At 45.6% G+C, this 27,742-nt stretch overlaps 3 protein-coding genes across 3 annotated transcripts; 2 read left to right on the top strand and 1 right to left on the bottom strand.

Moving 5' to 3' along the window:
* The first annotated feature begins 404 nt into the window (after positions 1-404).
* LOC108029359 (metabotropic glutamate receptor 2) lies at positions 405-21,090 on the top strand. The gene is made up of 17 exons (XM_017101586.3): positions 405-1,308; positions 3,925-4,067; positions 6,430-6,600; positions 7,244-7,388; positions 9,861-10,003; positions 10,373-10,481; positions 10,692-10,863; positions 11,223-11,329; positions 11,832-11,981; positions 13,404-13,537; positions 13,785-13,975; positions 14,742-14,876; positions 14,962-15,124; positions 15,233-15,446; positions 15,897-16,048; positions 18,463-18,646; positions 19,182-21,090. The coding sequence occupies exons 1-17, from the start codon at positions 405-407 to the stop codon at positions 19,706-19,708; spliced, it is 3,744 nt and encodes a 1,247-aa protein (XP_016957075.1). The 3' UTR covers positions 19,709-21,090.
* A 146-nt stretch (positions 21,091-21,236) lies between these two features.
* LOC108029369 (maltase A3) lies at positions 21,237-23,227 on the bottom strand. Its single transcript, XM_017101597.2, has 4 exons — positions 22,106-23,227; positions 21,591-22,045; positions 21,386-21,529; positions 21,237-21,317 (listed from the first exon to the last, which is right to left on the bottom strand). The coding sequence occupies exons 1-4, from the start codon at positions 23,204-23,206 to the stop codon at positions 21,251-21,253; spliced, it is 1,767 nt and encodes a 588-aa protein (XP_016957086.1). The 5' UTR covers positions 23,207-23,227; the 3' UTR covers positions 21,237-21,250.
* LOC108029362 (maltase A3) lies at positions 23,194-25,928 on the top strand. The gene is made up of 3 exons (XM_017101590.3): positions 23,194-25,102; positions 25,519-25,662; positions 25,723-25,928. The coding sequence occupies exons 1-3, from the start codon at positions 23,532-23,534 to the stop codon at positions 25,805-25,807; spliced, it is 1,800 nt and encodes a 599-aa protein (XP_016957079.1). The 5' UTR covers positions 23,194-23,531; the 3' UTR covers positions 25,808-25,928.
* The last annotated feature ends 1,814 nt before the right edge of the window (positions 25,929-27,742 follow it).

Here is a 27,742-nt window from a genome sequence, read left to right as displayed (position 1 = left end):
AAGCTATCAAAAAGAAAAGTGCAATAACTTTAGTTTGCTGCGACATTTATTTTAAGCGCGCCAATTATTTAAATTAGATATTAACATAAAAGCCCGTGAACGATAACTTTGTAAACTAAAACAGGGGACGGCTGGTGAAACATATTTATTGCCCAGTCACAATAAATACGAAATCCCCCCATTTGCCCACGCAGACAGCGCCAAAATGCAGAAGCGAAAAAAGAACCATAAATTGTGAGAAATCAACGAAACCAAAGCCCATAATGCGTGCCACATACCGCCAAGAGCAATTGAACTGTGAGCTAATCCGAAACATATCCAACCGAAATCCGGGCATTTCCAAATAGAGGCGTGCGTCGCGCGAATAGAAATATATCACGCCAAAAACCATAGCCAAGGCCACTATGAAAACAATCTGCGACAGCAAATGGTTCGTGCAAATCTGTTTGCTGCTGGTCCTGGTCGTCCTGCCCACCTGTCACCTCCTGCGGGCCGAGAGCCAGGTGGTGGGCGACATCGAGCTGCAGGACGACGGGGAGGCGGCCCCTCATCACCACAGTCGCAGTCGCAGTGGCAGGAGCAATGGCAATAGCCATCATCCTGGCTGCCAGCACTTCCATCATCGTCAGCACCACCGCGGGAAGCACGGCCGGAAGCACAGACAGAGCCATTACGAGATGCTCGAGCTGGAGGAGCGGCGGCAGCAGCTGGGCAAACAGTGGCACCAGTGGGTGAACCACCTGCAGTCGCCGGACTACGCCAGCGATGATCCATCGCCGGATGGCAGGCATCAGTACCCATCGCGAGCTAATGGAGGCCTGTCGGAGGACCTTTTCGACGTGGAGGACTACCAGCGGTATGCTAATATTGACCTGGCATCGCCGCGCTCCGGGCGCCATCGCGGGCGCCACCTGCCGCTGAACAACCTGAACCTGAACCTGGTGCTGCCGATGGTCTCGGCGGACGGGAGCGGCAAGTTCCTGAGATCCCTGCCGGACTCGGTGAGCTTCCAGAACGACCGCCTGTACGCCACCCAGCCGCAGAGGCACTGGCCCGTCAAGCGGGAGGCCATCGTGGAGGGCGACGTGATCCTCGGCGGCCTGATGATGGTGCACTCGCGGGAGGACAGCATCACCTGTGGCCCCATCATGCCCCAGGGCGGTATCCAGGCCCTGGAGGCCATGCTCTTTACGATCGACAGGATAAACCGGGAGCAGTTGCTGCCCAACATCACCCTGGGCGCCCACATCCTCGACGACTGCGACAAGGACTCGTACGGCCTTGAAATGGCGGTGGATTTTATCAAAGGTAAGCAGTTGCTGGGGGCGCACAGAAAAAATGTCCCTTTGATGTCGGCGTTGTTTACATTGAGACATCTTTGCTAAGTGACATAAGAACCAATGAATTGTAATATCATTTATTTTCTAAGCCGTTCCCCAGAAACCGATAATATTCACTGTTTCAAACAAAATTACATTTCATTTCTTTACGGTCAAAATGATCCCAAGACATTTATAGGAAATACTGCTTGAATAGGACATCTTCACGAAAATCTCAAATGGTTATTTATAATAGAACAACTCTGAACAAAAAATTAAATAAATAAAATATAAATATTTTAAAATATTTTCCCTGATAAGGGTAAAAAGCTATTTTATCTTGGACTATAGCTGATAGAAGCAGTAAAAAATCCGTTTACAATTGGTGTCATAACTATCTTTGAACTATTTAAGTAACATTTTATTTCGTAAAGCACGCAAGGGTTATAAACATGTTTATCCATTCGTCCCATCTCCTTGATTTACTTATGATCCCCTTATTGTTTCAAATTCTAGCTGGGTTAATTTATACATTTTAAAGGGTTAACTATAAATAAAATAAAAGTCGTGTGCAAATTTTGTATCGTGTGCAATTTTTGCTGCTGTGCTTTTCAGCACATTTGCATTGCTCAGCCTCTGTTTGTTCTCGTATTTATATGCAAATTTTGCGACCCCAGGTTCTGAAACTTATGTTGATTTCATTGTGAGTAAAAGTAGTTTCAGTTGCAGTTGCATTACAGCAGTTGTTTCGCTGCGAAAGCCGCGGGTCGGAAACTGTTTACAAATTTATTCAGCCAAATTAAATAGCGGTATCTCTGGGATTTGCGTTGTTCGAGAGCTTGCCTCCGCTACTTACCCCTGAGCAGGATGAAATATGCATTTCCCCTCGAACAACCACATCCGCACGCGACTTGGGCAACTTGCGTCAAAGACTTGGTTAATAAACCAAATTAATAAATAAATTATGGGATTTCCTGGCGGCAGACTGAGCTCTCTCGGCAACTAAATATGCATAATTCCCCTAAGACAAACGGCGTGGCTTACTGGGATCGCCTCGTCGGAGGAGCGCTGAGGGAAGATCAAGGACACATAAAATGCCGCTTATTACTTTTATCGGGCGAACCAAGGGGCGCACACGCTCGGAGCGGCCCACACAGTCAACGATCCATAATCAATTGGGCACAGAGCCAGCATCCTTGTCATCGTCCCCGAACACTTTCTAATCTCCATAATTTCATTATTTATGTGCGCGGCAAGGATTTATTTGAGCGACGTGCTGGGCTCCTCTCTATCTCGTTCCCTCCTTTGTTGCGTATGACGTATGAAAAATATAATTTTCCAAGTCACTGAATTATATTGACAGGATTAGGCAGGCCGTAAACTATACCGATGCTCCTAGCCGTGCCGCACTGTAGCCACACAGACATCCCATTTCGGTTAATAATAATCTAGTCAGGCACCGATTGCATGGGCAGAATCACGCCACTATCCCGGCCGGAGAGTTAATTAATTTGCACTTAAGCGCAGCAGCTGGCAGCACTTGATAATGGGGGGCGTGGCAAGTCAGCCACCAATTCGGGGATTGGTTAACTTTGGGGTTTGGTTCACATAATAGCCTTAAAGTTCCCGAAGGACGAATTTTCTTGACTTGTGAGTAGCTAATGGCGACACGATGGGCTCAAAAAAGAGCCTTTTAAGCGAGACCTAAGTTTGTAATCACCACACTGACTTATGTGTATACCCTTGCAGAGGGATTCTGGATCAGCACCACCAGGCGAGTCAGTCTTACCATTTTCGATCCAGCCATGTCCGCCTGTCCGGCCGTTAATCTATCCGTCCGTTAATCTGTCCGCCCGTTTCTACGGAAACTAGTCTCCCAGTTTTAAGCTAACGGCCTAAAACGTTCCCAAAAGACTTCTTTTTTTGCAGGTAGTATATACGTCGGAAGCAGCAGGATCGGACAAACATATTTGAAGCCCCAAAAAATGTCGGTGTTTTTTAGTTATTGTAAAAAATCAGGCGACTATATCATATAGCTAACGATCCGAAAAGTGGCGGGAAAATGATATGAAACAAATTATGGCTTTGATGTTATTTGACTATTATCTTTGACGATTGGAAATATCATGTTCTGTATCTGTAAGAATTTGGAATTTAATTAAAGTCGGACACCTCTTAATATAGCTGTCATAATTGCAAAAGTATACAAACTTATTATGATCCCAAAACATATTCTATACATTCTATTCTATCACAATAGTGATTAGGAATCACTGAGTATACTACAAATAAAGGAAAGCATAAAATAATAACTTGTCACTGACGTAATATAACTAAATCAATTGCAGGTAATTGACCCCAATTAAATATTTTCACAAACGAATAGTCCATTTTACAGCTTAAAGTAGGTAACAATTATACACCATTTTTATGAAAAGCATTTTTTTCCGATGAACAATAAACAGCAATTCAAGTGCAACTAAACAAGCTCATTTCGGCGGAACTTTACCATAGCATAACAATGAAACTGAATTTATTACGTAGAAATTCAGTATTGTCATTTGGCTGCCCTAAAATCCTCGTTTTCCTCTGTTTGTACTTTCAGGATCCATCAGCAATATTGACGACGCGGAATATCATTGCAACAAGACGCAAGTGCGAAAGGTCATATCGGGGGTGGTGGGCGCCGCCTCCTCAGTCACATCTATTCAAGTTGCCAATTTATTGCGGTTGTTCCGAATTCCCCAGGTAAGTTTCCATTGTGTGATCTCCCGACTGTGGGACTTTGTGTGCCCGAAGTCAAAAGGCCACGACACAAGAAGGGAGTCCGTTTTGTTTTTGGTTCAAATTTTGCTTTATGCCCGCAGCTACATATGTGTATTAGTTTGACCAGCAAAAGTTTCCTCTATTTCGTAATTAAAATTTCCAGAAGCCACATGCTAACTGCTGTAGTGGCTCCAAGGACCTTGGGTTGGCTGGACCGGTTCTTAAGTGTCCGCACGTGCCACTAAATTAGTCGAATCCTGCAGGCCAACGAGAGGAACAAAGTGCAGCAGTTGCAAAAGAATTCGGTCTGACACACTTACAAAAGCCCCTGGTGAACTTTGTGTTTCCTGTGCTTCTGCTCAGGAATCAGAAATGTATAAAATGGTTGCTCCGACAAAATGCGCAGAAAGTGTTGCGTTCTTTAATTACTCTCAGTAAAGAAAGGAATTAGGAAACCCAGGGGGAATTTTTAATAATTTTGTAAGCTTACTTCATATTACAATTTCCGTAGAGTATTTAGATTTCAATTTCTAGATTACTAATAAACTGGATATTCATCTTAACGTAAGTTTATGCAAATGATAACAAGTAGCTGTTGAAAACCTTTTATTTGTCAAGCTCTGATTAGTTAGTAGTAAATACGAAGCTAATGTTCTTGAAAATAACACCAGATTTCCCACATATGTTTCAATCTCTACTGTTTTTTGTTGGGAGAAGTTAAAGTTATAGCAGATGGGTATTTAACTGCTCGAAACTTGACAGGACTTTTGTTGGGTGTACCTGCTTGATGTACGCAAAGAAACAAACTCGAATTAATTCTTATTCAGGAACAAAACATCGTTTCCGAGTGCCTGCATGAATCACGTGCTGAGGCTGAAGGAGATTGAGTGGCTGGTGCTGTTGCTCACTACGTGAGCTGGAGCCAAAAGTCAATACGCGACAATAACTAAGTAGCCAACTGCCTGGCTGCCAGACTGCCAGTCCCCCATAAGTGTGCGGATACGTATACGTAATTCGTATTCTAGATGCCATAAAACGCACACCAAGTGGCAGTCGACGGAGCACGGCCGTTCTATGCAGGCCCACCATCGCCCCGAAAAGAGCTCATAAATCAGCCATAAACAGTTGATTGCATTTGGTCGGTACGCGGACTCCCGGCTGGCCCGCATAAACAGCGCTTTCTACAAATTCTGTGTGCTTTGCAATTGAAACGGCGGTCGAAGGCGGCTTAGCGAGTTCCATCCAGCTTAGCGGAAATTGGCTTCAGTCGAAATGTAGACGGGGAAGAAATACGCAGGGCTCTGCTAGATTGAGCCAGGACTTTTGCATATGCAATTTGTAATGATTTATACAAATCTGGAAAACAATACTCTATGTGTATTGCAATGGAAGTCAAACTGACAGTGTCTTGTCTCGGAAAATGGTTTTTCAAAGGTATATTTTGGAAAAAATAGGTATTTTTCACATGTTATAAAATTATTTAGAAATTGCTCATCAAAAGTGCAAAATGAAGTATATAATGCTAACTAAAAGGTTTTTTTTGACTTACGATTTTTAACTTAATTATGCATTGTCAATCCTTGCTAGTTTATTTATTACAATTGATTCTAAGTTACAATTTGATTCAAAACTACGGGGAGTTGGGATTGTCGTTCGATAAGTATATGATTTTTAATAACGCTTTCTCAGTTTTGTTAGCCAATTAGCACATTAGGAAGTGGCTAAAATCTGTTGAGGGCCCCCATTGTCAGCCCTTTGCCGTGAGCTCTTGACAAGTAGTAGAGCACTTGCGAAGTACTAATGCTAATGACTCTTAATTAGGAAGCAAGTAGTTCGTTAAACACTTGCACTTCACTTGTCTCGCCATCGACTGTGTCTGCTTGAAGACTGCACTTATTTCATGGCCAGACAGTTGTGGGATGGGGATAGGTTTTCAACCGATGGGTTATGTGTGCGTGAAATTGGTTTCCGGATTTTGGCCAGGTTACCGCAGTTGGCCTTTCGCTGCTGTACCCCAGCAGCAGATTTCGCAAAGAAACACCTTCTGATGTTTTCGTTCGACTTCTGCATTGTTTGTGGTTTTTCGAAGGGAGCTTATAAAGGGAAAAATATGAATGCGGAAAGCTGGGAAAGAAGCTTACGAAAGTGTTTGCAAAACAGGCATCCGAGAGCGTGGGGGAGAAATGGGAAAATTAAATGTGCAAACCTTAAAGTGAAAATGGTTGCAACATAAAAATAACATGCTCGCATGTGAGCACTTCTTCACAGTCAATGCTTTAGCTTCCTAAGCAAAAATATTTCAGCATCATGTGGTAATCCGCACTTACCCCGCTTTTTTCCCCAGGTGTCCTACTTTTCCACAAGCCCCGAGCTGAGCAACAAACAGCGGTTCGAGTACTTCTCCCGCACGATACCCTCGGACCACTACCAGGTGAAGGCCATGGTGGAGATCGTCAAGCGGATGGGCTGGAGCTACGTCTCCATCATCTACGAGGAGAGCAATTACGGCATCAAGGTGGGTACTCTGTACGGATTTTTGCGGGAGGGAGGGCAGGTGTTTATTTGTTAAGTTTTGGAATAGCTCAACTTAAGTGTTTGAGCGTTTTGGCGTTTGTGGGCGTTAGAGTGGGCTTGGCACTCTTGCGCTGCGCAAGAAGCCCAGGAATGTGCATCCCAAGTTCCAATTGTATCTTTTAAAGTTTCCGAGATCCAAGCGTTCATCAGACGGACGGACAGACGGACAAGCCTAGATCGACTCGGGTAGTGTCAGGATGAAGAATAATGTATGGGGTAGGAACCGCGTTCTTCCGCCAGTTACATACTTTCCGACGAATCTAGTGTACCCTTTAACTCTATGAGTAACGGGTATAAGACTCATTAGGTTGTTTTCTAACCTTTTGACTTATTCGATACAAATTATACTTAAGAAAAGCCAAGAAGTTGTTTTTCCTTAGAGGGTAGCTTTGCACCATTGCAAAATGAATTAAGCTCCATCGAGCATTAGCATTACTCTTTTTATCCCTACGCGATTACTGTGCAAACGGTATACATTTTAAGTGAATACATAGTACCCTTACCTGCGTAAACACTCTTGGCATTCCCATCACATGAGTTTTATTGCTCACCAAACACTGCACTTGTCTCTGCTCCCCGAACAGGCTTTCGAGGAACTGGAGGAGCTCCTGGCACGCCATAACATTTGTATTGCCATCAAGGAGAAGCTGGTAAAGGATTCGGGAGTGGCCGAGGACATCGCGTACGATAATATAGTGCAGAAGCTGCTGACGAAGCCGCGGGCCAGAGGTATGTAACTGGGGATCTGGGAGCTGCGAACTGGGAAACTGGAGAGGTGGCGAAGGGTAAAGTAAATTACAGACCGGAAAAGCGACTGCAGACTGCCGGTTAAAATGCAATTTAAAATGAAAATGTCAAAAGAAAGGCGCCTTGCAAGTGCGAAGGGAGAAGCATTTCGCAACGCCTGCCAAATGAATGCAATCCGAACTCGTAAACTATGCTAGGGCTTGGGGCACAGGGCAAGGGAAGAAAATAGCACAAATTAAATGAAAATATTTTAAAACCTCGCCCGATGCACCGTCTGTCCCAGAGGGAAATTAAAAAGTTCACGACAAGCCAAACAAAAAAAGTTATTTGCAAATAAATTGAGAGATAGCCCGCCGAAAGTGGACAAACTGATACGCCAATATTGTAGTGGTGAAAAAGTGTGTTTATTTGTTATGTCAAAGTGAAAAAAAATTGTTGACAACCCCGAAGTCCGATGAATGACACTACTTTCTGACACGGCAACGCAATTAAAAAATCCGGCGGGCGCCGACGAAAATTTAAATTTATCGAAACGATTTTTTAGCCACGCAGAATTTGCCCCGATCTACGTCAATCATTCGCATTGAGGAGCGAGATAAATAAAAAATAAATGTCAATCAATTTAACTTTTAACTTTCCGTATTCCCATGTCAAATATTAATCAACTGCCAGTCCCAGACGCAGTGAAGAAATATATTAAAAATAATTACCGCCTAAACTCTGGCGCATTCCATTAATCAAGGCCTTAGAAGGGCGAAGGAGCACAGGGTCGTGCCTGCCAATAAAAAGCACACGGGGGCCGACCAATAACAATTGACTTTTGTCTGGCAAACAATTTTTGATTTACATAAACGCGCCGTCAGGAGTCGTAAAGCAGCCGCCCACCCAAAAAAGGGTTCCGCAACCATCATTATTTATTGTGATTTGTGATTTGACGCCGTTTACAGTGCGCTCCCTCGCAGCGATTAATCAGTTTGACAAAGTATTTTCTTGGCATCAGTTGTTTAATTTTGCATATCGAGGGTTCGGGCTCGGGCTCGGGCTCCGGTTCGAGATGGGCCCCTGAAAAATGATGCCCTTCCGGGTCCGTTACTGCGGCTGGTAACTGCCGTCAGGGGTGAACTTTGCGCTTGTTCGGAGCCCCACACATGTCACTTTCGGGGCAGATGGAAAGTGGCTGGGGTGACTCGACATCCCGACATGTTTTTCCTTTTTATCGCAGTTGCGCCGAGCTGATGCGATTTCACGCCGTACATGGCTTAGAACACTTTCCGCCGCAGCCTTAAAGTTTCCCCCTCAACCTGCATAAATATCCTGCCGAGAGGGCTCTTAAATTAAAATTGATATCCCTGCTTAGCGTATCCTGGGTACTTCACTAGTGTATACGGCGCACAAAGAAGCCGCTTGAGTGCAAATCTTAGGCAAGTGAAAATCCAAGGAAAATATCCCTCTCTTCACAAAAGTACCGACAAGTTTCCCTGTTGTCGCCGCCGGTGCCTTTGATTAAGTTTCCTTTTACTTCAAGTGGTCGGGACGGCAGTGGCAAATCGATACCAGGACATGTTGAAGGGGCAAAATTATTGCCAAGACAAAAAGTCCTTTTGGGCAGGCCGATGAGAAGTGACAGCAGCAGTCCACGTATCTCTGAGAAGTTTTGCCGCAACTCAACAAGAAGAGAAGAGAATTCTGTCAATACCACGGCATGGAATACTTTCCAGAACTCCAGAACCCAACGCCAATCCCAACGCCTTGAGTGCTGGCTTTAAGAATAAGTCAGTGGAAATTTTGTTGGCTTTGGCAAGCCACCTCGTCGTTGATACTTCAATATTTTCTTAGGACTCACTTTTGGGCTTTATTGGCTTTTAAACCCAATTAAAATATTGTTTTTAAATTCAAGGGACGCAAAGAGCCGATAGCTGGCAATCTAAACTTATCGTGTTGTAAAATATTCAATAAAAGTAAGTGAGAAAGTTTTCTAAATTGGATACAGTGTTTATGCTATGGCCACGCGAAGCTTGACTACGAATTCAGCCTCGAGCTATGAAACGCTCTTGCAGGACGTGCCTCTTACAAATTTCAAAAAATTTCAATTAGCCGGACACCTGTGGTGACATTGTCTCTGATGTTTAAGAGCTGCTATTTTTATTTAAGGCGTTCTAGAATCGATGAAGTTCATTGCACAAGCAAAGTCACATAAAAACTCATAGACTGAGCTGACTTTATTCCAAATTAATGCTTTTAATTATTTCGCTCTGTCATTAAATGTAAATTTAATTGTAAAAACACTTAAAACGACCATTGGGCGGGGAACCCTCAAAAAAGAAAACATAAGAGCAGTAGGCAGCTGCAGATTGTTTTCCTTTCCACAATAAAGCCGCTTACTCACTATTGATTGCAATTAAAATTCATTTTTGCCTCTCCTCCACTCGCATCCTTTTAATTCGCGCTGCCCAGGGGCCATTATCTTTGGCTCGGATCAGGAGGTGCGGCAAGTGATGCGGGCTGTGCGGCGGGCGAACGCCACTGGTTCCTTCTCCTGGATCGGATCCGACGGCTGGAGTGCCCGGAACTTGGTGTCGGACGACTACGAGCCGGAGGTGAGTGAACTACGTATTTCGTAACTCTGGATGACGGATCAGTTTCTGTCGCCCGAAAATTATGAGCCTAACTGGGCGGAGCAACTAGGTTTGATTAATGATTAAAGGATTCTGGTCACACACACGAGGCCACGTGGTTACGCGGTGACTAACCCGGTTTTATGAGACTGAAATATATAAATGATGGCGACAGAAAGAATACTTTCACACGCCTTTTCCCATGATGGATTATGGTTTAATTTAAGTTAACCGAGCGTGCGTCTGTGTGGGGCTAATTAATTTGTCAAAACCTTTCAAGCCCAGAGTTGGCCCTCCATTGCGATCAAGCTCATTAAGTATACGCCTCGTGCGCCTCGGTGTCATCAACAGGTGGAAGGCACGCTGTCTGTGCAGCCGCAGGCGAACCCAGTGCGCGGTTTCGAGGAGTATTTCCTCAGTCTGACGGTGGAGAATAACCAACGCAATCCCTGGTTTGTGGGTAGGTTCAGCTATACGTTTTACCAAGGCTTAAATAAATCATTGTCTTTGAACATTTTTATTTTACTCAAATTTTAAACTAATTAAATATAAACTGAACACTCATAAAAATTGCGCTAGACTTCTTTTAACGAGCATAACTCTGCATGTCCTTCAAAATGTTAAAAGTTTCCTTGTTCTAATAAGAATGCAACTACTATCTCACTCCCAGAATTCTGGGAGGATCACTTTCAGTGCCGGTATCCCGGCAGCACCAGCACTCCCTACAACAACTACACCAAGCAGTGCACCAAAAAGGAGCGACTTTCCAGGCAGAACATGGACTTCGAGGACCAGTTGCAGTTCGTCAGCGATGCGGTCATGGCATTTGCCTATGCCCTAAGGTAAGCTGTACAAGACTAACTGTTTAAAAGTGAATTTATATATTCACAATATAAAATATTAGAACACGAAACAGCACAAAAATGTTAAAATTGAATATATGATGATAAAAAAACACCTAAAGAATCCATAAGGAACGACCTTAAAACAGCAGGGAATTATACCCGTAAAAGTCATTTACTTCTTATTTTGTGCACTATTAAATGTACTACAAATATAAATCGATATATTCAGCAAAAAGTATTCTAAAAAATTACCGATTCCACATACCACTGTGTTCTGTATTAACACAGTGATTTGTTTGGCTAGTTAAGAAGTAAAGACTGAGTGTTGGTGAAACGTAATGCAATGTCTTCCCCAGGGACATGCACCGCGACTTGTGCGGCGGAGGTCCTTCGCTCTGCGAGGCCATGAAGCCGACGAAAGGCGCAGATTTGCTCAAATATTTGCGCAAAGTGGAGTTCGAGGGTGAGTAAGAAATGGGAGATATTTATATTTATTCACTTGTGCGGGATGAAACCTTGGCAAATTAACGGTGTAACTACGAACCCGGGGAGGAGCTCCTGTCTCGAGGATTGCTAAAAACAGGATGGCAGACAAGCTGAAGTCCTTTGGCTCCCGCCTGGTTCCTTCAGCCGGCGAGTGTTGTGCAAATAGCTTAAGTGGAAATTTCCTGGCAGCCCGTCCTTGCAGTTGTGCCAAAAGCCACACACACATATCTGCGAGTCTCCTACAAGGCGCATTGGCCATGCTTTCGAGTGGAAAATTGACTTGCTTGTCATCGTCATTGAACTCGATTGAAATTCAATAAATTACACAGTCAGACGGGCGGCCGGGGGCCAGAGGCTCTGACTGACTGGCGCAGATTGTCAATTTTCTGATAGGAGCAGCGGACCAGCGGCGACGTCGGCTTTGGCAGGCGTGAAACCATAAACCCATTTAACTTATATTCCTTCGACTCCATCCGCAGGCCTCAGCGGCGACGAGTTCCGCTTCGACGGGAACGGCGATGGTCCGGCCCGGTACAACATCATCCACTTCAAGCAGTCGCAGGCCGGCCAGTACCACTGGGTCAAGGTGGGCGAGTACACCGAGGGCGAGCTGCGCCTCAATATGTCGGGTGAGTGTTAACCCCACGCCGACGAGTCCGGCCCCTCTTTGGATTACGGGAAACTGCAATTAATGCTCGGTCCGAAACGAAAAATCACTCAAGGCAACTAAAGGGGAAACGAGTGGAAAGAAATTTCCGGCCAAAGCGGAATTCTCTTTCCTACCCTACTAACGTAAACATAAATATGTACATATCTACACACTGAGTTTGAAATTTAGTACTAAATACTGGACAAAGTACTAAAACATAATATCCAAAACACAACATATTAAATTGTCAATAGGTATACTTGGAAAAAAGTTAAATCAAGCTTGAAAATATAAGAAATTATGTCAGTCATATCGTTGTCTATTTTCATTTTATGATATTTTAAACTCGAAGTGTAAAATACTTCCAATACCAACTAAAAACGGTCATTTAGAAAAACAACAAATTTTTCGACATCATTCTTAATAAATGTGCTCTACTTTGTTTTTATCAGTTTGGAAAACAATGCTCGACGTCGATTTAAGCCAAGAATTCATAATGCTACAGGGAATATAAAATACCAAACTGGTATTTTTGCATATCAATTTTAATCCCTTATGTTGCCATATTCATATTTTCGAACATGGCAAATCGATATTTTCGAACATATCAAAATGATATTTTTTACACCGGATTGATATGCCCACACATCAAAATTGTGAACCAATTAGGTTATTTTTAGCATCGGTATGGTATTTTTTAATACCGAACTAATATGCTTTCATATCAAACTGAAATTCCTTCATATGGATTTATCATTTCGATATCAGACTGATCTGTTTTTAAAAGGTTTGGATTTAACTTTGGTGTTTTTTGCATAAAAATTAGGATTGAAACCCCTATACATTTGACATAATCACATCAGAGTGACCGAGAAAGTTCAGTCAAAAAATATCTCTAATACCATATGTTGTGCCATATAGACACAAAAAATGCGGAGGCACAGTCAAACTTTTTTCGAACACTTTTCGATATTATGTTTGACATGAAAAAATTCATACCAATATTATTTGCATTCATATTAACATTTGCAGTTGAGTTGATCTCGTATCATATTTTTCGGGGGTTTCACAAGAACCTTTTCCAACCAAAATCCAAAATATTTCTTTTCTTTGTGGAGGTACAATAATTACATGTTGTATTAAATTCAATAGCAAATATCTAAAACGTAAAAAAAAAAATTCAAATCAATTAAGATTTGAACTGTGATACTGTTTTGTTTACATGTGTTCAAGTGCTGGCATGCACTATTTTAATTATGCTCATCGGTACAAATAATTATTTAAATAAGTTTTCCTAAATTGCAAGTCCTTGATTCAACTCCAACTCGTCTTGACCATCTATATTTGCTAGACCTCCTCCCTTCATTGACTAATCCTGATTTCATTATCCCCGCTGCCGCAGAGGTGAAGTTCAAGCGCCTGAGTCCCAAGCCGCCCGAGTCCGTCTGCAGCCTGCCCTGTTTGGTGGGCCAGGCCAAGAAGTACGTGGAGGGCGAGAGCTGCTGCTGGCACTGCTTCAATTGCACAACCTATCAAGTAAGTGAGGCCCATCTGGCGCCGTAATTTATTTGTCTGCCCTCCGCTGAGATTGAAACGCTGCGCCCAGTGAATTATTCCGGAACTATTCCGCGTCGACAGGAGGGCGGAAAAAATGGGTGTTCAGGGGCAAAAACAATTAAGTCATCAGGCCTGAAAGAGGCTGCAACTGAATGGCAAACGCGCCGCCTTTGTGATCGCCCCATCCATTTATCAAGTGTTCCTTTGTGCGGTGCGTCCATTGCAGATCCGCCACCCGGACGACGAGACCCACTGCAAGCTGTGCAAGCTGGGCACGCTCCCTGACGCCCACAAGCAGTACTGCCGCCCCATCCCGGAGATATATTTGCGGCCCGAGTCCGCCTGGGCCATTGGGGCCATGGCGTTTAGTGCGACCGGCATCCTGGTAACGCTGTTTGTCATGGGCGTGTTCGTCAGGTGAGCACTCCCGCACTTGGTGTAGAATCTAAAAAACGAGTGCCTTTGCCAAAATGCTAGTCCGGGAAAAAAGTTAGTTCAACTAATAATCCATCAGACATTGTGATACAACAAAAAAAACGTTTAGTCTAAGGGATATCACATAATAATATCAACAACCAAAACCGGCTAGTTTCAAGTACCAACAAAAAAAATTAAAAATAAACTCAACGGAATTAAAGTTAGACAAAAGCCGTAGCGCTATAACAAATAACAAGTTTACTGTAATTAGGTTGGAAAACGATACTTTCGATATTGAGCCAAACCCTCAAAGTTTCATTTGTTTTAAAACCATTCAAAATATCGATAATGCTAACCGTTTTACCAACCCCACCTGATGAAAAGCAGGGACTTACCTAAGATCAGATACAAGTTAAGCCATCAGTCCCTACTCAATAGAGTCACAATGTTTTTCAGATAGTTTCCTACTGATTTCAATACTTTTGCGTAGTGGCTCTTTGGCTAACGTGCTTTCCAGGAAACCATTCCTTAACACGACTGAAGTTTTTGTTTCTCTGCCTGTACTTATTGCCACAATATAGAGCGCTTGTATGGATATGGGCAAGCAATTAAAAACTTTTCCCCCTTGCCTTGGCAACGTTTGCCGCAAAATTTACCGGCAGAGACATAAAAATGATGCCGTAATTGGCGCAAAGGATTCCCGTCCTGGCTGCAGGACCGAAGTTTGAAACTTCAGTTCAATTTCTCCCCTTTCATTGCCCGACAGGCACAACGACACGCCCATCGTGCGCGCATCGGGGCGGGAGCTGAGCTACATCCTCCTGGCGGGGATTTTCCTGTGCTACGGCGTCACCTTCGCCCTGGTCCTGAAGCCCACCAACATAGTGTGTGCCATTCAGCGGTGAGTGTGCAAATTGCCGCGATGATGCCGGCGGAGTGCGAACTTCCCCACCCCCCATTTCCCGCTTTCCCCACTCTCTCCCCAGGTTCGGTGTGGGCTTCTGCTTCACGGTCGTCTACGCTGCACTGTTGACCAAAACGAATCGCATTGCACGGATCTTCAAAGCGGGCAAACAGTCCGCCAAGCGGCCCTCCTTCATTAGTCCCAAGTCCCAGCTGGTAATCTGTGCGTGCCTGGTTAGTGTGCAGGTGAGTGCGGCGGCGGGGGCGGCCTTCGGCGGTGGCCACGGGCCGCGTGTGGGATGCGCGACTCGCCACTCATGCAATACTTCCCCTTCCATTCCATTGCACTGGCAGATACTCATCAACGGCGTTTGGATGGTAATTGCGCCATCACATGCCATGCATCATTATCCCACACGCGAGGATAATCTGCTCGTCTGCGACTCGTACATCGACGCCTCCTACATGATTGCGTTCTCGTATCCAATCGTCCTGATTGTAATTTGCACGGTCTACGCGGTGCTCACGCGAAAGATTCCGGAGGCCTTCAACGAGTCGAAGCACATTGGTAAGTAATTGAGCTTTTTGTTTAAGGAGCGCAGTAATGCCGAGTAATTGGCAGTGTCTGGCAGAGTTCTGCAGAGCATTTAATAACCGAAATTTGATTACAAATGATGATGACCGGCATTTTCGGGCTCCTTCCCCAGACTGCTTTTATTTTATCCATACAGAATGGTCAGTTTATTCGAGCATATAGTAAATCAAATTCAGAGTCACATAATCGAATCGGCTTGTCCACGCAAATCTATTTATAACAAGGGCTTTGCATTCAATTCATTGAGACTCATGATTATTAAGTTGTGGTACGCAGCGTATTGCTGTTTGCTGGTGTTTTTTCATGAACAACTAATGTTTAATTGCATAAATCCCTAACAAAATATGAAGCACGTGATTTTATTTGTCATAAAATGAATAACATTATTGGCAACGTTGTGTTAAAAAACTTTATTTTTCGCAGGCTTCACCATGTACACCACCTGTGTGATTTGGCTGGCCTTCGTACCGCTCTACTTTGGCACCGCGAACCACGTACCGCTGCGCATCACCAGCATGTCGGTGACCATCAGCTTGTCCGCCAGCGTGACCATCGCCTGTCTCTTTTCGCCCAAGGTGAGTGCGGAGTGGGAGTGGGAGTGGGTGGGCTCGGCGGGATGGACCGCACCGCCTGCGTCCTACGTAAATTGATTGCCAGTCGGGCTGTTGGTAATTGCGTTATGCATTAATTATTGCGTATTTCGCGTGCCCCCGTTAAATGATTTCGGGTGCAGCTCGCTGCCAGGGCGATTTTCATTCCGTTTTATACTGTTGATGCCGGACGCAGGGACGAGCGCTTCATTAAAATGCAATGAGACGGGACGAGGGGCTTTGATACAGCCAGCAGATGCATAAATTGCGGACGATGTGTTGCTCCAATCATATTGTTCTTAACGCTCCCTCTTCCCTTGGTCCTCGGTTATTTCATTATAAACATAAGCGGGGGCAAGTTTAAATGTCAACAAGCCAAGTCCTCGAACGCAGCGCAGCGAGTCGTGATCTCTTCCCGGGGGCCGCTGTTTTTGTATCAGCCTGGGTTCCCCTGCCACCATATTTTTTTAATACCCCTTGTTATTGGCCATTAAGACGCCGGCAAACTGCAAGACACGCCAAATATAGACGGCCATTTAAGTTCATGGACTGGAGGATGCGCGGTTACTTGCTGTTTACTCTGATATGGGACATTACGAGGAAAGCATGCTTCCGAGAAACGACGACTTTATTACACGGAAAGACACTCTGTTCGGGCGTCGTTAAAACCAATATGTCAGGAAAAGATGAATATGAGTTGCATTTTTCGAGTGTATATTTAGACATAGGTCTGTTAGTTTAGTTCAATTTAAGTTATTTGTTGCATTTATAATCATATCGGCTCAAGCTCTACTATGTTCCGAAGTGTGCGAAATCCTGTAATTTGCAGTTGACCATTTCCTATAACGTTTATAAAAACTATTTAGACCCCGCCTGCTTAAGTTTTGCCCTTCCTCAGTGCTGTTGAACTTAATGGGAAGTAGTTGGTGTTGAATTGGTAAATCAGGCAGGAACGAGAGCACAAACCATCCCAGATATCATAGTTGTGGTCCCGAAACAAACTGGCTTTGTGGGAGAGCTGTGTGCATATTCCGGGGGCAAAGTAGCACAAAGCCCCCGGGAAGCGAAGGGCCATAAACACTCAGTGCCGGAGCCATTATTAAACGTCGGAGCGTAAAATACTCCTTGGCCCAGTGGCTGCTAACCGGGCCAACTGTCCGCTACCCGATGTCACCTAATGCACGGTTAGTTGGCGACGGGGAAAACAGACAGTACGTTCTTCGTAAATACAGGCACTCGTACTGCTGGGGACACCTTGAGCCATAAAAATGCAATTTACAATTGCTTGGCCGGGAAAAGGGAAAACCCATAAAAGGCTGCCATGAATGCGGCGTGCCACAAAGCAACTGGGGATCACTGGACTAAGAGGCAACAAACTAAAGCCCGGCTGTAAAGGTGCCAGCAGCCACGCCTCCTTCCGCAGCACAAAGGCGCTCCGAGGTGGTAAGCAATTTCGACTTCCGTCCGCCACCTGCCTTCCCTTCCGGCTTCGCCCCTGTTTCGCCTCAGTTTGTTTTCGTACTTCCCGCGTTTGTTTGCATTTGCGAAAACAATAACAGGCGGCTTCCAAATGGCAGCCAAACAATGTCAAAGCACGGCGGAAGTGACCGTGCGGCCTTACGGGCTACGTAACACAGCGCAGCGTAGCCCAGAGGGAACGTAAGGTGCACAGCACAAAATTTGCACTTACTTTGCTAGACTTGCCTCCATATTGTATGAATTATTACCTACACTTTCATAACATTACTTGTGTTGAGCTTATTTGTTCACTAACTTAAAAGTATTTAGTTAATTTTGAATGTTCCTGGCCTTACAAAAGCGGTTTGTCCTTCGATAAACATAAAGTATTTATTTTAAGAAGTCATGGCAATCAAGAGCTAAAGTTGCCTTAAGCTCAACTTTTTATGAGTTTCATCGAAACATTCATCGTTACAAGAACATTCAGCACAAATATATTTATATATCTAGCGCAAGCCTCAGCTGAAAAAAGGATCATTTCTCTAATTTTCTATGGGCATTTATATTACCTTACGTTTTTCTCCACGTGTAGGGTATGTTAAGTAAAGGTTAATGGCGTATCATTTCTTCTCTGAGTAGACGACCAACTCGAGTCGTTGGCCTTTGTTTTTTGAGCCACAATTTATATTTGCCATCGAGTTGGGAAATGGCTAATGACACTCGGATTCCGATTGGAATAGAGAACCGTTGGGAGGCGTGGCAGGTCACGCACTGACTTCTAATGAAAGCCGTAAGATAGCCATCGGGGGTCGAAATTGGATATCGCTTCCAAGTAGCCATTACGTACAATGGGTCGTATGATTAATGCGCGATACGGGAAATTAACCTAATTGGAAGACACACTGGTTTTCTGACGCCAACGTCCGCATGTGTTCTTGCAGCTGTACATAATACTCATACGCCCCGAGCGCAACGTGCGACAGAGCATGATGCCTCCGCGATACGGCAACATGCACCGCACCGCCGGCACGGGACCCTCCTCCATGATGGCCGCCGCCGTGGTGACCGCTGCCACCTGTGCCCAGGAGGAGAAGATCCAGAAGCATATCACACCCACAAACACCGGTAAGTAATTAAGAGAAAGTGGGTCCGCCCGGGGCTACGTGCTCTCAGATAATCACAGCAAAGTTAACATGTTCAGCAGGAAATACATACCAGTGTCCAACGAAAACTAGTTGTTTTATTCATTACATTATTAATGGGTTTTATTTTATCAACTGATTAAGGCTGATCTGAAATTAAATACATTTTAATTCGTGCTGATCTATTAATTGCATTTGGCAGCTTTTTAAATCACTTTAGCTGGAATATCACGCTCGTAAATAGTTACAAAAAATGTACACAATTAATTTTCAGTTAGCTTTAATTGATTTCGTTTAATTTCATTAATCATAGAAAAACATAAATTGCTTCATTCCAACAACAAGTGTTCAGCTTTACAGAAATGCTTGTACAAACATTTCAATGCGTCTTGTTGATAGGGTCAATATATTTATTTAATTTTAAATAAATAACATGTTATTTAAGATAAAGAGTTGTCCACTGTAGAGCAAATAAAATGACTGTGTTTTTTAATTCCATTTCCCCCCAAAACTTACAGAAAACTCGCTAAAGACGAAGAAGTTGTGCGAGATGGCCACTCAGACTATATCCAGCATTATCACGTCGATGGACATCAACGCGTACAATCAGATACCATACGCCGATCAATATGTGCCGAACAATACCACGACGGGCACGACCACGCCCACTGAGAAGGCCAGTGGCAACGGCAACAGCAACAGCCACTCCAATGGAAGTAGCAATGGCAATGGCAACGGCAGTGGCAGTGGCGCTGGCGACGGGGCATCAGAGCAAGTGGTGGCCAACAATAACAAAATCAATCAGCGGCAACATGGCCAGCCGGCCGTGGCATTTGCCATCACAACGGCTAACAATCACATAAGCGGCCCAGCAGCAACCGAAACGACAACAGCGGCAACTGGCGAAACAACAACAGAGGCGCTGGTGGCCACAATAACAGCTCCTCCGGTGGTCGGGGATGTCACCGAAGCCGCATCCGTGGCAGCCAACAATGGCCAGGGAAACGGTAGCCAGCGGCCGCCTGTTTTGCAAACAAACTTATAGCTAAACGCACAACAGTTGCAGCAGCAGTTGCTGAAGGAGCAGCAGCGACAACAAGCGGAGCTGCAGCAGCAGCAGCAGCAGCGACCTGCAACACAAAGCTCTTCCAGCGACACTGGCAGCACTGGCAGCGGCACCGGCAGTGCGGCCAGGAAACGCGCCGCAATTCCCGTTTAAGCTGCTATCAGAGATTAGAGGTCCCTGCAAAGATACGTAAGTAGAGGAGGGTGTCTGCTGACCTAAGCTTTTGCATGGGTCATGGGGCAGAAAAGCAGACGGAGGCCTGCAAGTACAGGCAGCTGTGCCACAGAAATATCTTCACATCTCTTAAAAAGTAAGAAATCTTAAATGTGTCGGTTTTGTATTAATTCATTTAATTCAGAGGTCACCGAAGTCAATCATTCATAAAAGTTCGTTTGACATTCAATTCGAGCTCATCGTTGGTTTTATTATTTTAATATCTACAATACCACGACTTTTAATTTGCCATATCACCAGAAACACATTTATTAAACTCATTACTATTGAAAGTTCCTAAGTTAATATTGAAAGTAGAGTTATTGAAGATATTTCTGTGACTGCAAAGATAACTTCAGATTTTAAAAGACCCATAAAGGCCAGGCTATAAGGCCAGAATGAATTGAAGCAATGTCCCAAAGAAAGTCGCTCTATCGAAAACCTTTCGCAACTCTTCCCAATACCGAGTGCGTTTTTCCGTTTTACACTTCAGCACAAAACCTAATGGTATATTTGTAAGTAACTTGTCATCCCTAAACTAATAATAAGTGTTTAAGTCCTAAGCTTATCTAGTTTTCTAAGCGTTGTTTCAAAGCGTTCCGAAAGAAACAAAAAAAATGAAAATGTGATATAATTTCAAAAATGTGTTTCTACAACCGAAGCAAGCTAGCGATCTATCTGAGTAGTACACGTAATTTGTAGGATAAGAGAGGCAAAACCTGTACAGTGAGCACTGGGTAAAGACGGATTTTTTCGAGGGCGCAATTATGTTCCAAAAGGGCTGGGATCCAGCCCCTTTGCAATGTAGCAGCTAGGTAGAACAATTACAATTGCATTTATTGTGTTGTTTGAGCCCATCAACATGGTAGATTTAATTGTTGTCCAACTAAGATGTAAATATAGGACCTTAAAAGTATGGGAGATTCTTCTAGTCGTAGTGATAACTTGATGTGAATACAGATTAACGTTAATGTGTGCAGCTTACGACTTTAAATGTGCTATCTTTAAAATGCATAGTTAAATATTTGTTATAGAGCGCAAGTAATGCAAATCTTGTCTAGCCAAATCATGGGTACAAATAATAGCGAAATATACTCGTTTTCCGTGTCAGTGTTCAGTGTAAATAGTCGTTAATGGATACCCATGGAACACCCAAGATTTAATTGTCTCTTAAATAAGTTACTTGATGTATGGTTAATAATAGTATTGACAACAATACGCTGAATGTTATTTCGCTGCATACATATTTACGAATAAAGCAAGGCGAATATCAAAGAATTAAAAACACTTTCCATTTAAAATAATGAGTTATTCGGTGGTTAAAACTAGGGCTTCTGCGGGATCGAGGTCCAAGGTCTTCGGGTCGTACCGAGTGCTGTTCGAAAAGAGATAGAGAAATATATGTACATTGCAAAAAGTGTGGACCAACTGCATTTCACTTACCCTTCTACTTTCTTCGAGTCAATACTTCTTATGAGAAGCTGCAAGTTTTCGGTGCGATTCTTGTCAAATGCACTCAAGTCAACTGTTTTTGCTACAGATCCAAAGTTGATGACCCCAATGACTGCGGCCGAGTGGGTCAAGGATCTTTGAAAGGTAAGATAAGTACAATTCACATTTGAATTGGTTCTAGAACATCATCACAAACCGTTGAACCACGAGGATGTCCTCCGAAATTGTACCATACTTCGTGGACCCATTCTGCAGAGTCTTGGATGATTTTCGTAGAGCCACCAATGCCTTGTAGATCTTCAAATGGGACCGCTCGTCATTCAGTTCCGTTTCCACGTTTATAGTCTCAAAGCCATCAGCCAGCGGCAACCAGGTGGTGGAGCCATTTGTGAATCCGGCATTGGTACCCCCCGTCCACTGGAAAGGAGTTCTCTCAGGATCCCGGGTGTACTGCTCGAAGATGTTTGCGTTCGAGTTGCAGGCCCAGGGATCCACAGTGTCCTCCCAGCTGATCTCCCCGTCGATCATGCCAATCTCCTCTCCTTGGTAGGTGACACTGGCACCCGGAAGGATCATCACCAGCATGTTCATCGCATCGATGTGCTCCGTCCCATACCGACTGGCGGCCCTTCTCTTGTCGTGATTTCCGAGCTGTAACCAGTCATCTGACTAATCCGAGTTTCTAATTGTCACTAAATATTTTAGACTCACCACCCAATTAGCTGTGCGACCCGCTGGCATATTCTTCAACCACAAGTCAATGGCCTCCTGCACATTGGCGGCACTCAGACCCTTTTGCTCCATCACCGTGATTAGGTTGAAGTTGAAGGGCAAGTGGGCTCCCTCGGTGCTCCTATTCCCGTAGAACTGCATGGTGAACCAGGCGGGGGAGTAGGTCTCTATGAGGAGAACACTCGAGTTGCCGCCGTAAATACGCTTATGATCGTCGAGCACGGTGCGCCACTCGTAAACCATATCAATGGTCTCCGGCTGATTCTCGATGTACGTGGTGGTCAGGTAGTTGCGATCCTCTGAGTCCTCGGTGGCCCCACTCACGACCTCGTCGGGAAACTGTCCCTGGGCATCGGGCAGCACCTCGAAGAGCGGGGGGAGTGCATCGCATCGGAATCCGGAGACGCCCTCGTTTAGCCAGTACCGGAGCACGCGCTTCATCTGATCGACCACCAGGGGATTACGGTAGTTCAGGTCGGGCTGCTGCACAGCGAACTGGTGGAGGTAGTATTGCTGGCGCACCTCGTTCCACTCCCAGGCACTTCCCCGGAAGTACTGTAGCCAGTTGGTCGGCGGTTCCCTGGCCCCGGTCTCCGCGTTCACCTTGCCGTCGTGCCACACGTAGTAGTCCTCGTAGCCTTTTTCGCGGTTCACCGACTTCTGGAACCACGCACTCTCGTTGCTCGAGTGGTTGGGCACGAAGTCCAGGATGATCTTCAGGTCCAGCTCCTTGGCTCGCTTAATCAGAGCTCTGAAATCCTCGAGGGTTCCGTACTCCGGCTGGATGTCAAAGAAGTCGGAGATGTCGTAGCCAAAGTCCACCATGGGAGAGGTGAAAATGGGCGACAGCCAGGCAGCTGTAACACCCAGATCCTTGAGGTACTCCAGTTTGCTGGTTATGCCGTTCAAGTCTCCGATTCCATCTCCATCGGAGTCCTTGAAGGAGCGCGGGTAGATCTGATAGAACTGGGCGGTTTGCCACCAGTCCTTGGTGGTTTCGCTAGTGGAGCTCTGCAGCTGACAGCCCTCACCACCTCGAATGGCCAGTGCCACGATTGTTAGAAGCGACAGAAGCTCCATTGCCTCGGTCAAAATAAAAAGCCTTGTGTGTGAGCACCCGGCAGTGGCTCGCTCTTTTATAGACTGTCCACCCAATCGGTTAGATAAGCCCTTACAGTGGAAATGTTTTGATTGTGCCAAATGACTCCACCTAATCGAATGTGAAGCATACGCATCGCCTGCCCGAGACTGTTGTTGGAAAATTTTTACTTGAAGTGGTCTCTCGAGTGTTTTGCTAAATGCATACACTTCTCGATGGGGCTTATCATTTAAGCTATAGTAATCCAGGTTCCATTTATTTTGTATAAAAGTCGCAGCACTGACTCCTAGCTATGAAGTTATAAAAATGCTGAGAACACGGTTAGATCTTTTAGGTATACTGGCTTGCGGGCTGGTTATCCTGGCACCGCCCACCAGGTCCTGTGAAACCACAACGACGACAGTGGCCACAAGGGACTGGTGGGAAAATGCCCAGTTCTATCAGATCTACCCGCGCTCCTTTATGGACTCCGATGGCGACGGTATCGGCGACTTGAATGGCATCACCAGCAAGCTGGAGTACCTCAAGGATCTGGGTGTTACAGCTGCCTGGCTGTCGCCCATTTTCACCTCTCCCATGGTGGACTTTGGCTACGACATCTCCGACTTCTTTGACATCCAGCCAGAGTACGGAACCCTCGAGGATTTCAGGGCACTGATTAGGCGGGCCAACGAGTTGGATCTGAAGATCATCTTGGACTTTGTGCCCAACCATTCAAGTGACGAAAACGCTTGGTTTGTGAAGTCGGTGAACCGCGAGAAGGGCTACGAGGACTACTATGTATGGCACGACGGGAAGGTGAACGCCACCACCGGGGAGCGGCAAGCCCCTTCGAACTGGCTCCAGGCCTTTCGGGGAAGTGCCTGGCAGTGGAACGAAGTTCGACAACAGTACTACCTCCACCAGTTCGCCGTGCAGCAGGCCGATCTGAACTACCGAAATCCTCTGGTCGTAGAGCAAATGAAGCGAGTGCTCCGCTACTGGTTGGACCTCGGAGTGGCGGGCTTCCGTTGTGATGCCGTCCCCGTGCTCTTCGAAATCGAACCGGATGCAGATGGCCAGTACGCCGACGAGGAAGTCAGTGGACTGACGGATGACGTCGACGCTCGCAACTACCTGAAGAGCGATCTCATCGAGAACCGGCCGGAGACCATCGACATGGCGTACCAGTGGCGCGTGGTGATGGACGACTACCAGCGCATCCACGGTGGTGACACGAGGGTTCTCTTGATTGAGACCTATGCTCCGCCCGCCTACACAATGCAGTTCTACGGAAACCGCTCGGTGGCCGGTGCCCACCTGCCCTTCAACTTTAACCTGATAACAGTCCCGGCCAGCGATAGCTTCTCGGCGGCGTCCGTCAAAACGGCTGTGGACAACTGGCTGGACAACTTGCCCACCGGACGCACCGCCAACTGGGTGATTGGCAACCACGATCAGCGACGGGCGGCCAGTCGATATGGAGCGGGCAATGCGGATGCCATGAACATGTTGGTCATGGTCCTCCCGGGAGCCAGTGTCACCTACCAGGGCGAGGAGCTGGGCATGACCGACGGCGAGATCAGTTGGGAGGACACCCAGGACCCAGCAGCCTGCAACTCCAACTCGGAGATCTACGAGCAGTTCACGCGAGATCCCTCGCGAACTCCCTTCCAATGGACGAGTGGCAACAACGCCGGGTTCTCCAACGCATCCAAGACCTGGTTGCCCTTGGCTGCGGACTACCAAACGGTGAATGTCGAAACGGAGGAGGCAGCTCAGCGATCCCATTTGAAAATCTACAAGTCCTTGGTGGAGCTGAGAAAGACCTCGCTGCCGCTGCAGAATGGATCCACCAAATACGGAGTGATCAGTGAAAATGTGTTCGTCGTGAAGCGGTGAGTAAGCTTTTACTACGTTTTACGTTTCAATAATCGTATCAATTGCAATACATTTTAAAGTAGTTATGAATTACTAATAAGTAGTTACCTGATTAACGGGTATCGGATAGTCGAGACACTATAGCTATAGCATACTGCTTTGATTTCAACCTTGAATCGTGTCATCGTTTGAATGTTGGCTCGTCCATTTTTTACTCAATCGCGTTTAAAGGGAACCAACTTTGACCACGGTAACATTTTTTACAATAGATGAATTCTAAAAAATGTGTAACAGTCAGCCAGATTTTCAATAATGGTGGCAATGCCAGATAGTATAATAGAATGCACTGTGCCATGAAGTATATTAGTTTTCACCAGGAGCCTCTAGGCTAAGGAAATTCTTTCAAGAACTTGCCGAACCATTACCTTTACAGCTACCTCTCGGGCTCTGCGTCCATAATTTATGTGGCCAACTTGGCCAGCAAGGGTGTCACCGTGAATTTATACGACTTCGACAAGACGCTGCCCACCCACCTGACGCTCCTCATCCGCAGCCTGCAGTCCGCCAAATCGGAGGGGTAAGTGGGAAGCGGTCCGGTATTGACCATCCCCTCATGTCTGTGCGGATGTCTTTCCAGCTCGCTCTTCGAGGTCACCGGATTGAGTCTGTCTGCCGGCGAGGCCTTGGTACTGAGCGCCAGCAGTTCTTTCCGGTTCGATTAAATGCCGTTTCCCATCCGAAGCACTTGAAACACACTGACTCAGGCCACTCAATCGGTATTTATCTTCGGCTCAAAGCAAATATGCCGTGGCTTGCATAAATAAATATATAAGTGAAAAACCAGACAAACAAACCACTCCACCCCAGAAACACCACACACATCCTGAAAGCCCCCCACCAGGGAGATAAGCTCAAGTGGCCGGCATACTCTTTTAATTCCACTCGGCGGCGGGGTTCGCCATTAAAGTGTTTACACACAAATTAAAGTCAAGCAAGAGTTCCCGGCCCTCGGTAAGTATTTTGTGTTTTACACTGTGTGCCTGGGAGCCAGAGAGCCAAGAATGTGTGTTACACAGTGTAAATACAGACGCCGACCAGGGACTAGGCCTACAAAACAGAGCAGTTCCCCGGCATCGGGGGTCCTTTGAAGTCGAAACCGTCGAGAGGGGCTTGATGAGTTCGCCCAGATAGCCGGGGCAATTTTCATGGCGGGATTTATGGCCAATCTCGGAAGTTTGTGAAGCAACCCCGCAGTATTTACTCTTGCCTTCGCCCCAAAATGGAGGGCAGCCCAGAGCAGAACTTCAATTGCGTTATAAATAATTAAATTGCGTTTACACATGGTAATTGGCAGACGCCTTGCGATACCCGGCCATCAAGTATACGCCCCGAGTTTCAAAGATTTCTGGCTTATGCGGCCAACTTGAGCGCGGCTAGGACGGTTACCAGTCCGTCTGACTTGTCTGTCTAAAATTACAAATCGGTTGGTGCTCAGTGAAGTCGAGTAATTACCCGGTTCGAGGGGATTTTACGTGCGATTTGTTTGGGAACAACAACGAGATGGAATTTCGCATTAGAAGCACAAAGCAGTTCCCCCGAAATCTTTACAAATAATTTCCTCTCCTTAAATAATCCCTGGCCCCTCCGATTTGTTCGATTTGGCGCTAAAAAATTAGCAGTCTCGGCCGGCAGGGCCACGAAATGAATAAAACGGAATCGTGTAAATGACTGTGTGACCCGTCAGCCCATTAAAAAGGTCACAGACACGGCTGCGAGTGGCCGGGCCACTTTACCCTCACGCACGTGACCAGAAACCCTAAAAAAAGCTGTATGAATTGTGAAAATGAAAACCGCAGGACAGACGGCGGCCCAGACGGATTCCAGGTGGCAGTTCAGTCGGACAAAGCCTTCTGCCTTTGTGCATTTCATTTTCGGGCGGATAATGAAGTTAATTTGCCAAAGAGACTGGGCCACAATGTCTGACGAGGGCCCCCAAATGATTACATTAAAGATGATTTTCATGATTTTCGCAGGTTTACGCAGGTCGCACAAAAGTTTGCTCCCCTTCCGATTGGGAAACTTTTAAAACGCATTAAGTCGCTGTAATCTGCAAGGAGTCGGGCCAAAAGTCGGAAGCGGGCCGAGCATCACGAACAGCACATCCTTGCACATTTAGTTAACGTATTCAAAGCTCCGACAACGTTTGCATATTAATAATGCGGGGGTAATATTTGAGTTTGATTTCGGACCGGCTCTTAACGAGCTGCGTTCCCCAGGCTTCTGATTTGGCACGTGCCAGTTGGCCAGGTGGAAAGCTGGATATGTGGCCAGCGGGCCTGAAAGTTCGTTTAATCACTGGCCGCTCATTAATTGCACCGCAAACATGGCTCATAACCGCCTCCAAACGGGTTGAAGGTCCTACGCTCATTTGGATGGCACTCACGTAGCTGATGTTGTGCGGAACGATGTTTCGGGGTCTGTTGACGTTTTTGGGGCCAAAGGTTGGCGTCAAATACCGCAAAGAGCCCGCCGATGTCAGAACCATTGCCGGAGATGAGCTCTGGTGCTCCAACTGGTGGTGATGATTGGTGCACTTCTGTTTAAGGCAATTCACGGGATTGGAGTGGTTAAAGCTATGTTTGTGGCTTCTAAAAATA

The sequence above is a fragment of the Drosophila biarmipes genome, chromosome 2R, assembly GCF_025231255.1.
Source record: "Drosophila biarmipes strain raj3 chromosome 2R, RU_DBia_V1.1, whole genome shotgun sequence".
NCBI classification, from domain to species: Eukaryota; Metazoa; Arthropoda; class Insecta; order Diptera; family Drosophilidae; genus Drosophila; species Drosophila biarmipes.
The sequence above is the reverse complement of the archived record's forward strand: the minus strand, read 5'-3'. Positions and strand labels throughout refer to the sequence as shown.

Excerpts from the sequence above, each read along its gene's own strand:
- LOC108029359 (XM_017101586.3), top strand. The coding sequence starts at position 405 with ATGAAAACAATCTGCGACAGCAAATGGTTCGTGCAAATCTGTTTGCTG. Across the intron at positions 11,330-11,831 it reads GCGCAAAGTGGAGTTCGAGG|GCCTCAGCGGCGACGAGTTC; the intron begins GTGAGTAAGAAA and ends CTCCATCCGCAG. Across the intron at positions 15,125-15,232 it reads CGTGCCTGGTTAGTGTGCAG|ATACTCATCAACGGCGTTTG; the intron begins GTGAGTGCGGCG and ends TTGCACTGGCAG.
- LOC108029369 (XM_017101597.2), bottom strand. The coding sequence starts at position 23,206 with ATGGAGCTTCTGTCGCTTCTAACAATCGTGGCACTGGCCATTCGAGGT. Across the intron at positions 22,046-22,105 it reads GTCGCACAGCTAATTGGGTG|CTCGGAAATCACGACAAGAG; the intron begins GTGAGTCTAAAA and ends GACTGGTTACAG. Across the intron at positions 21,530-21,590 it reads GACATCCTCGTGGTTCAACG|ATCCTTGACCCACTCGGCCG; the intron begins GTTTGTGATGAT and ends TACCTTTCAAAG.
- LOC108029362 (XM_017101590.3), top strand. The coding sequence starts at position 23,532 with ATGCTGAGAACACGGTTAGATCTTTTAGGTATACTGGCTTGCGGGCTG. Across the intron at positions 25,103-25,518 it reads AATGTGTTCGTCGTGAAGCG|CTACCTCTCGGGCTCTGCGT; the intron begins GTGAGTAAGCTT and ends TTACCTTTACAG. Across the intron at positions 25,663-25,722 it reads CAGTCCGCCAAATCGGAGGG|CTCGCTCTTCGAGGTCACCG; the intron begins GTAAGTGGGAAG and ends ATGTCTTTCCAG.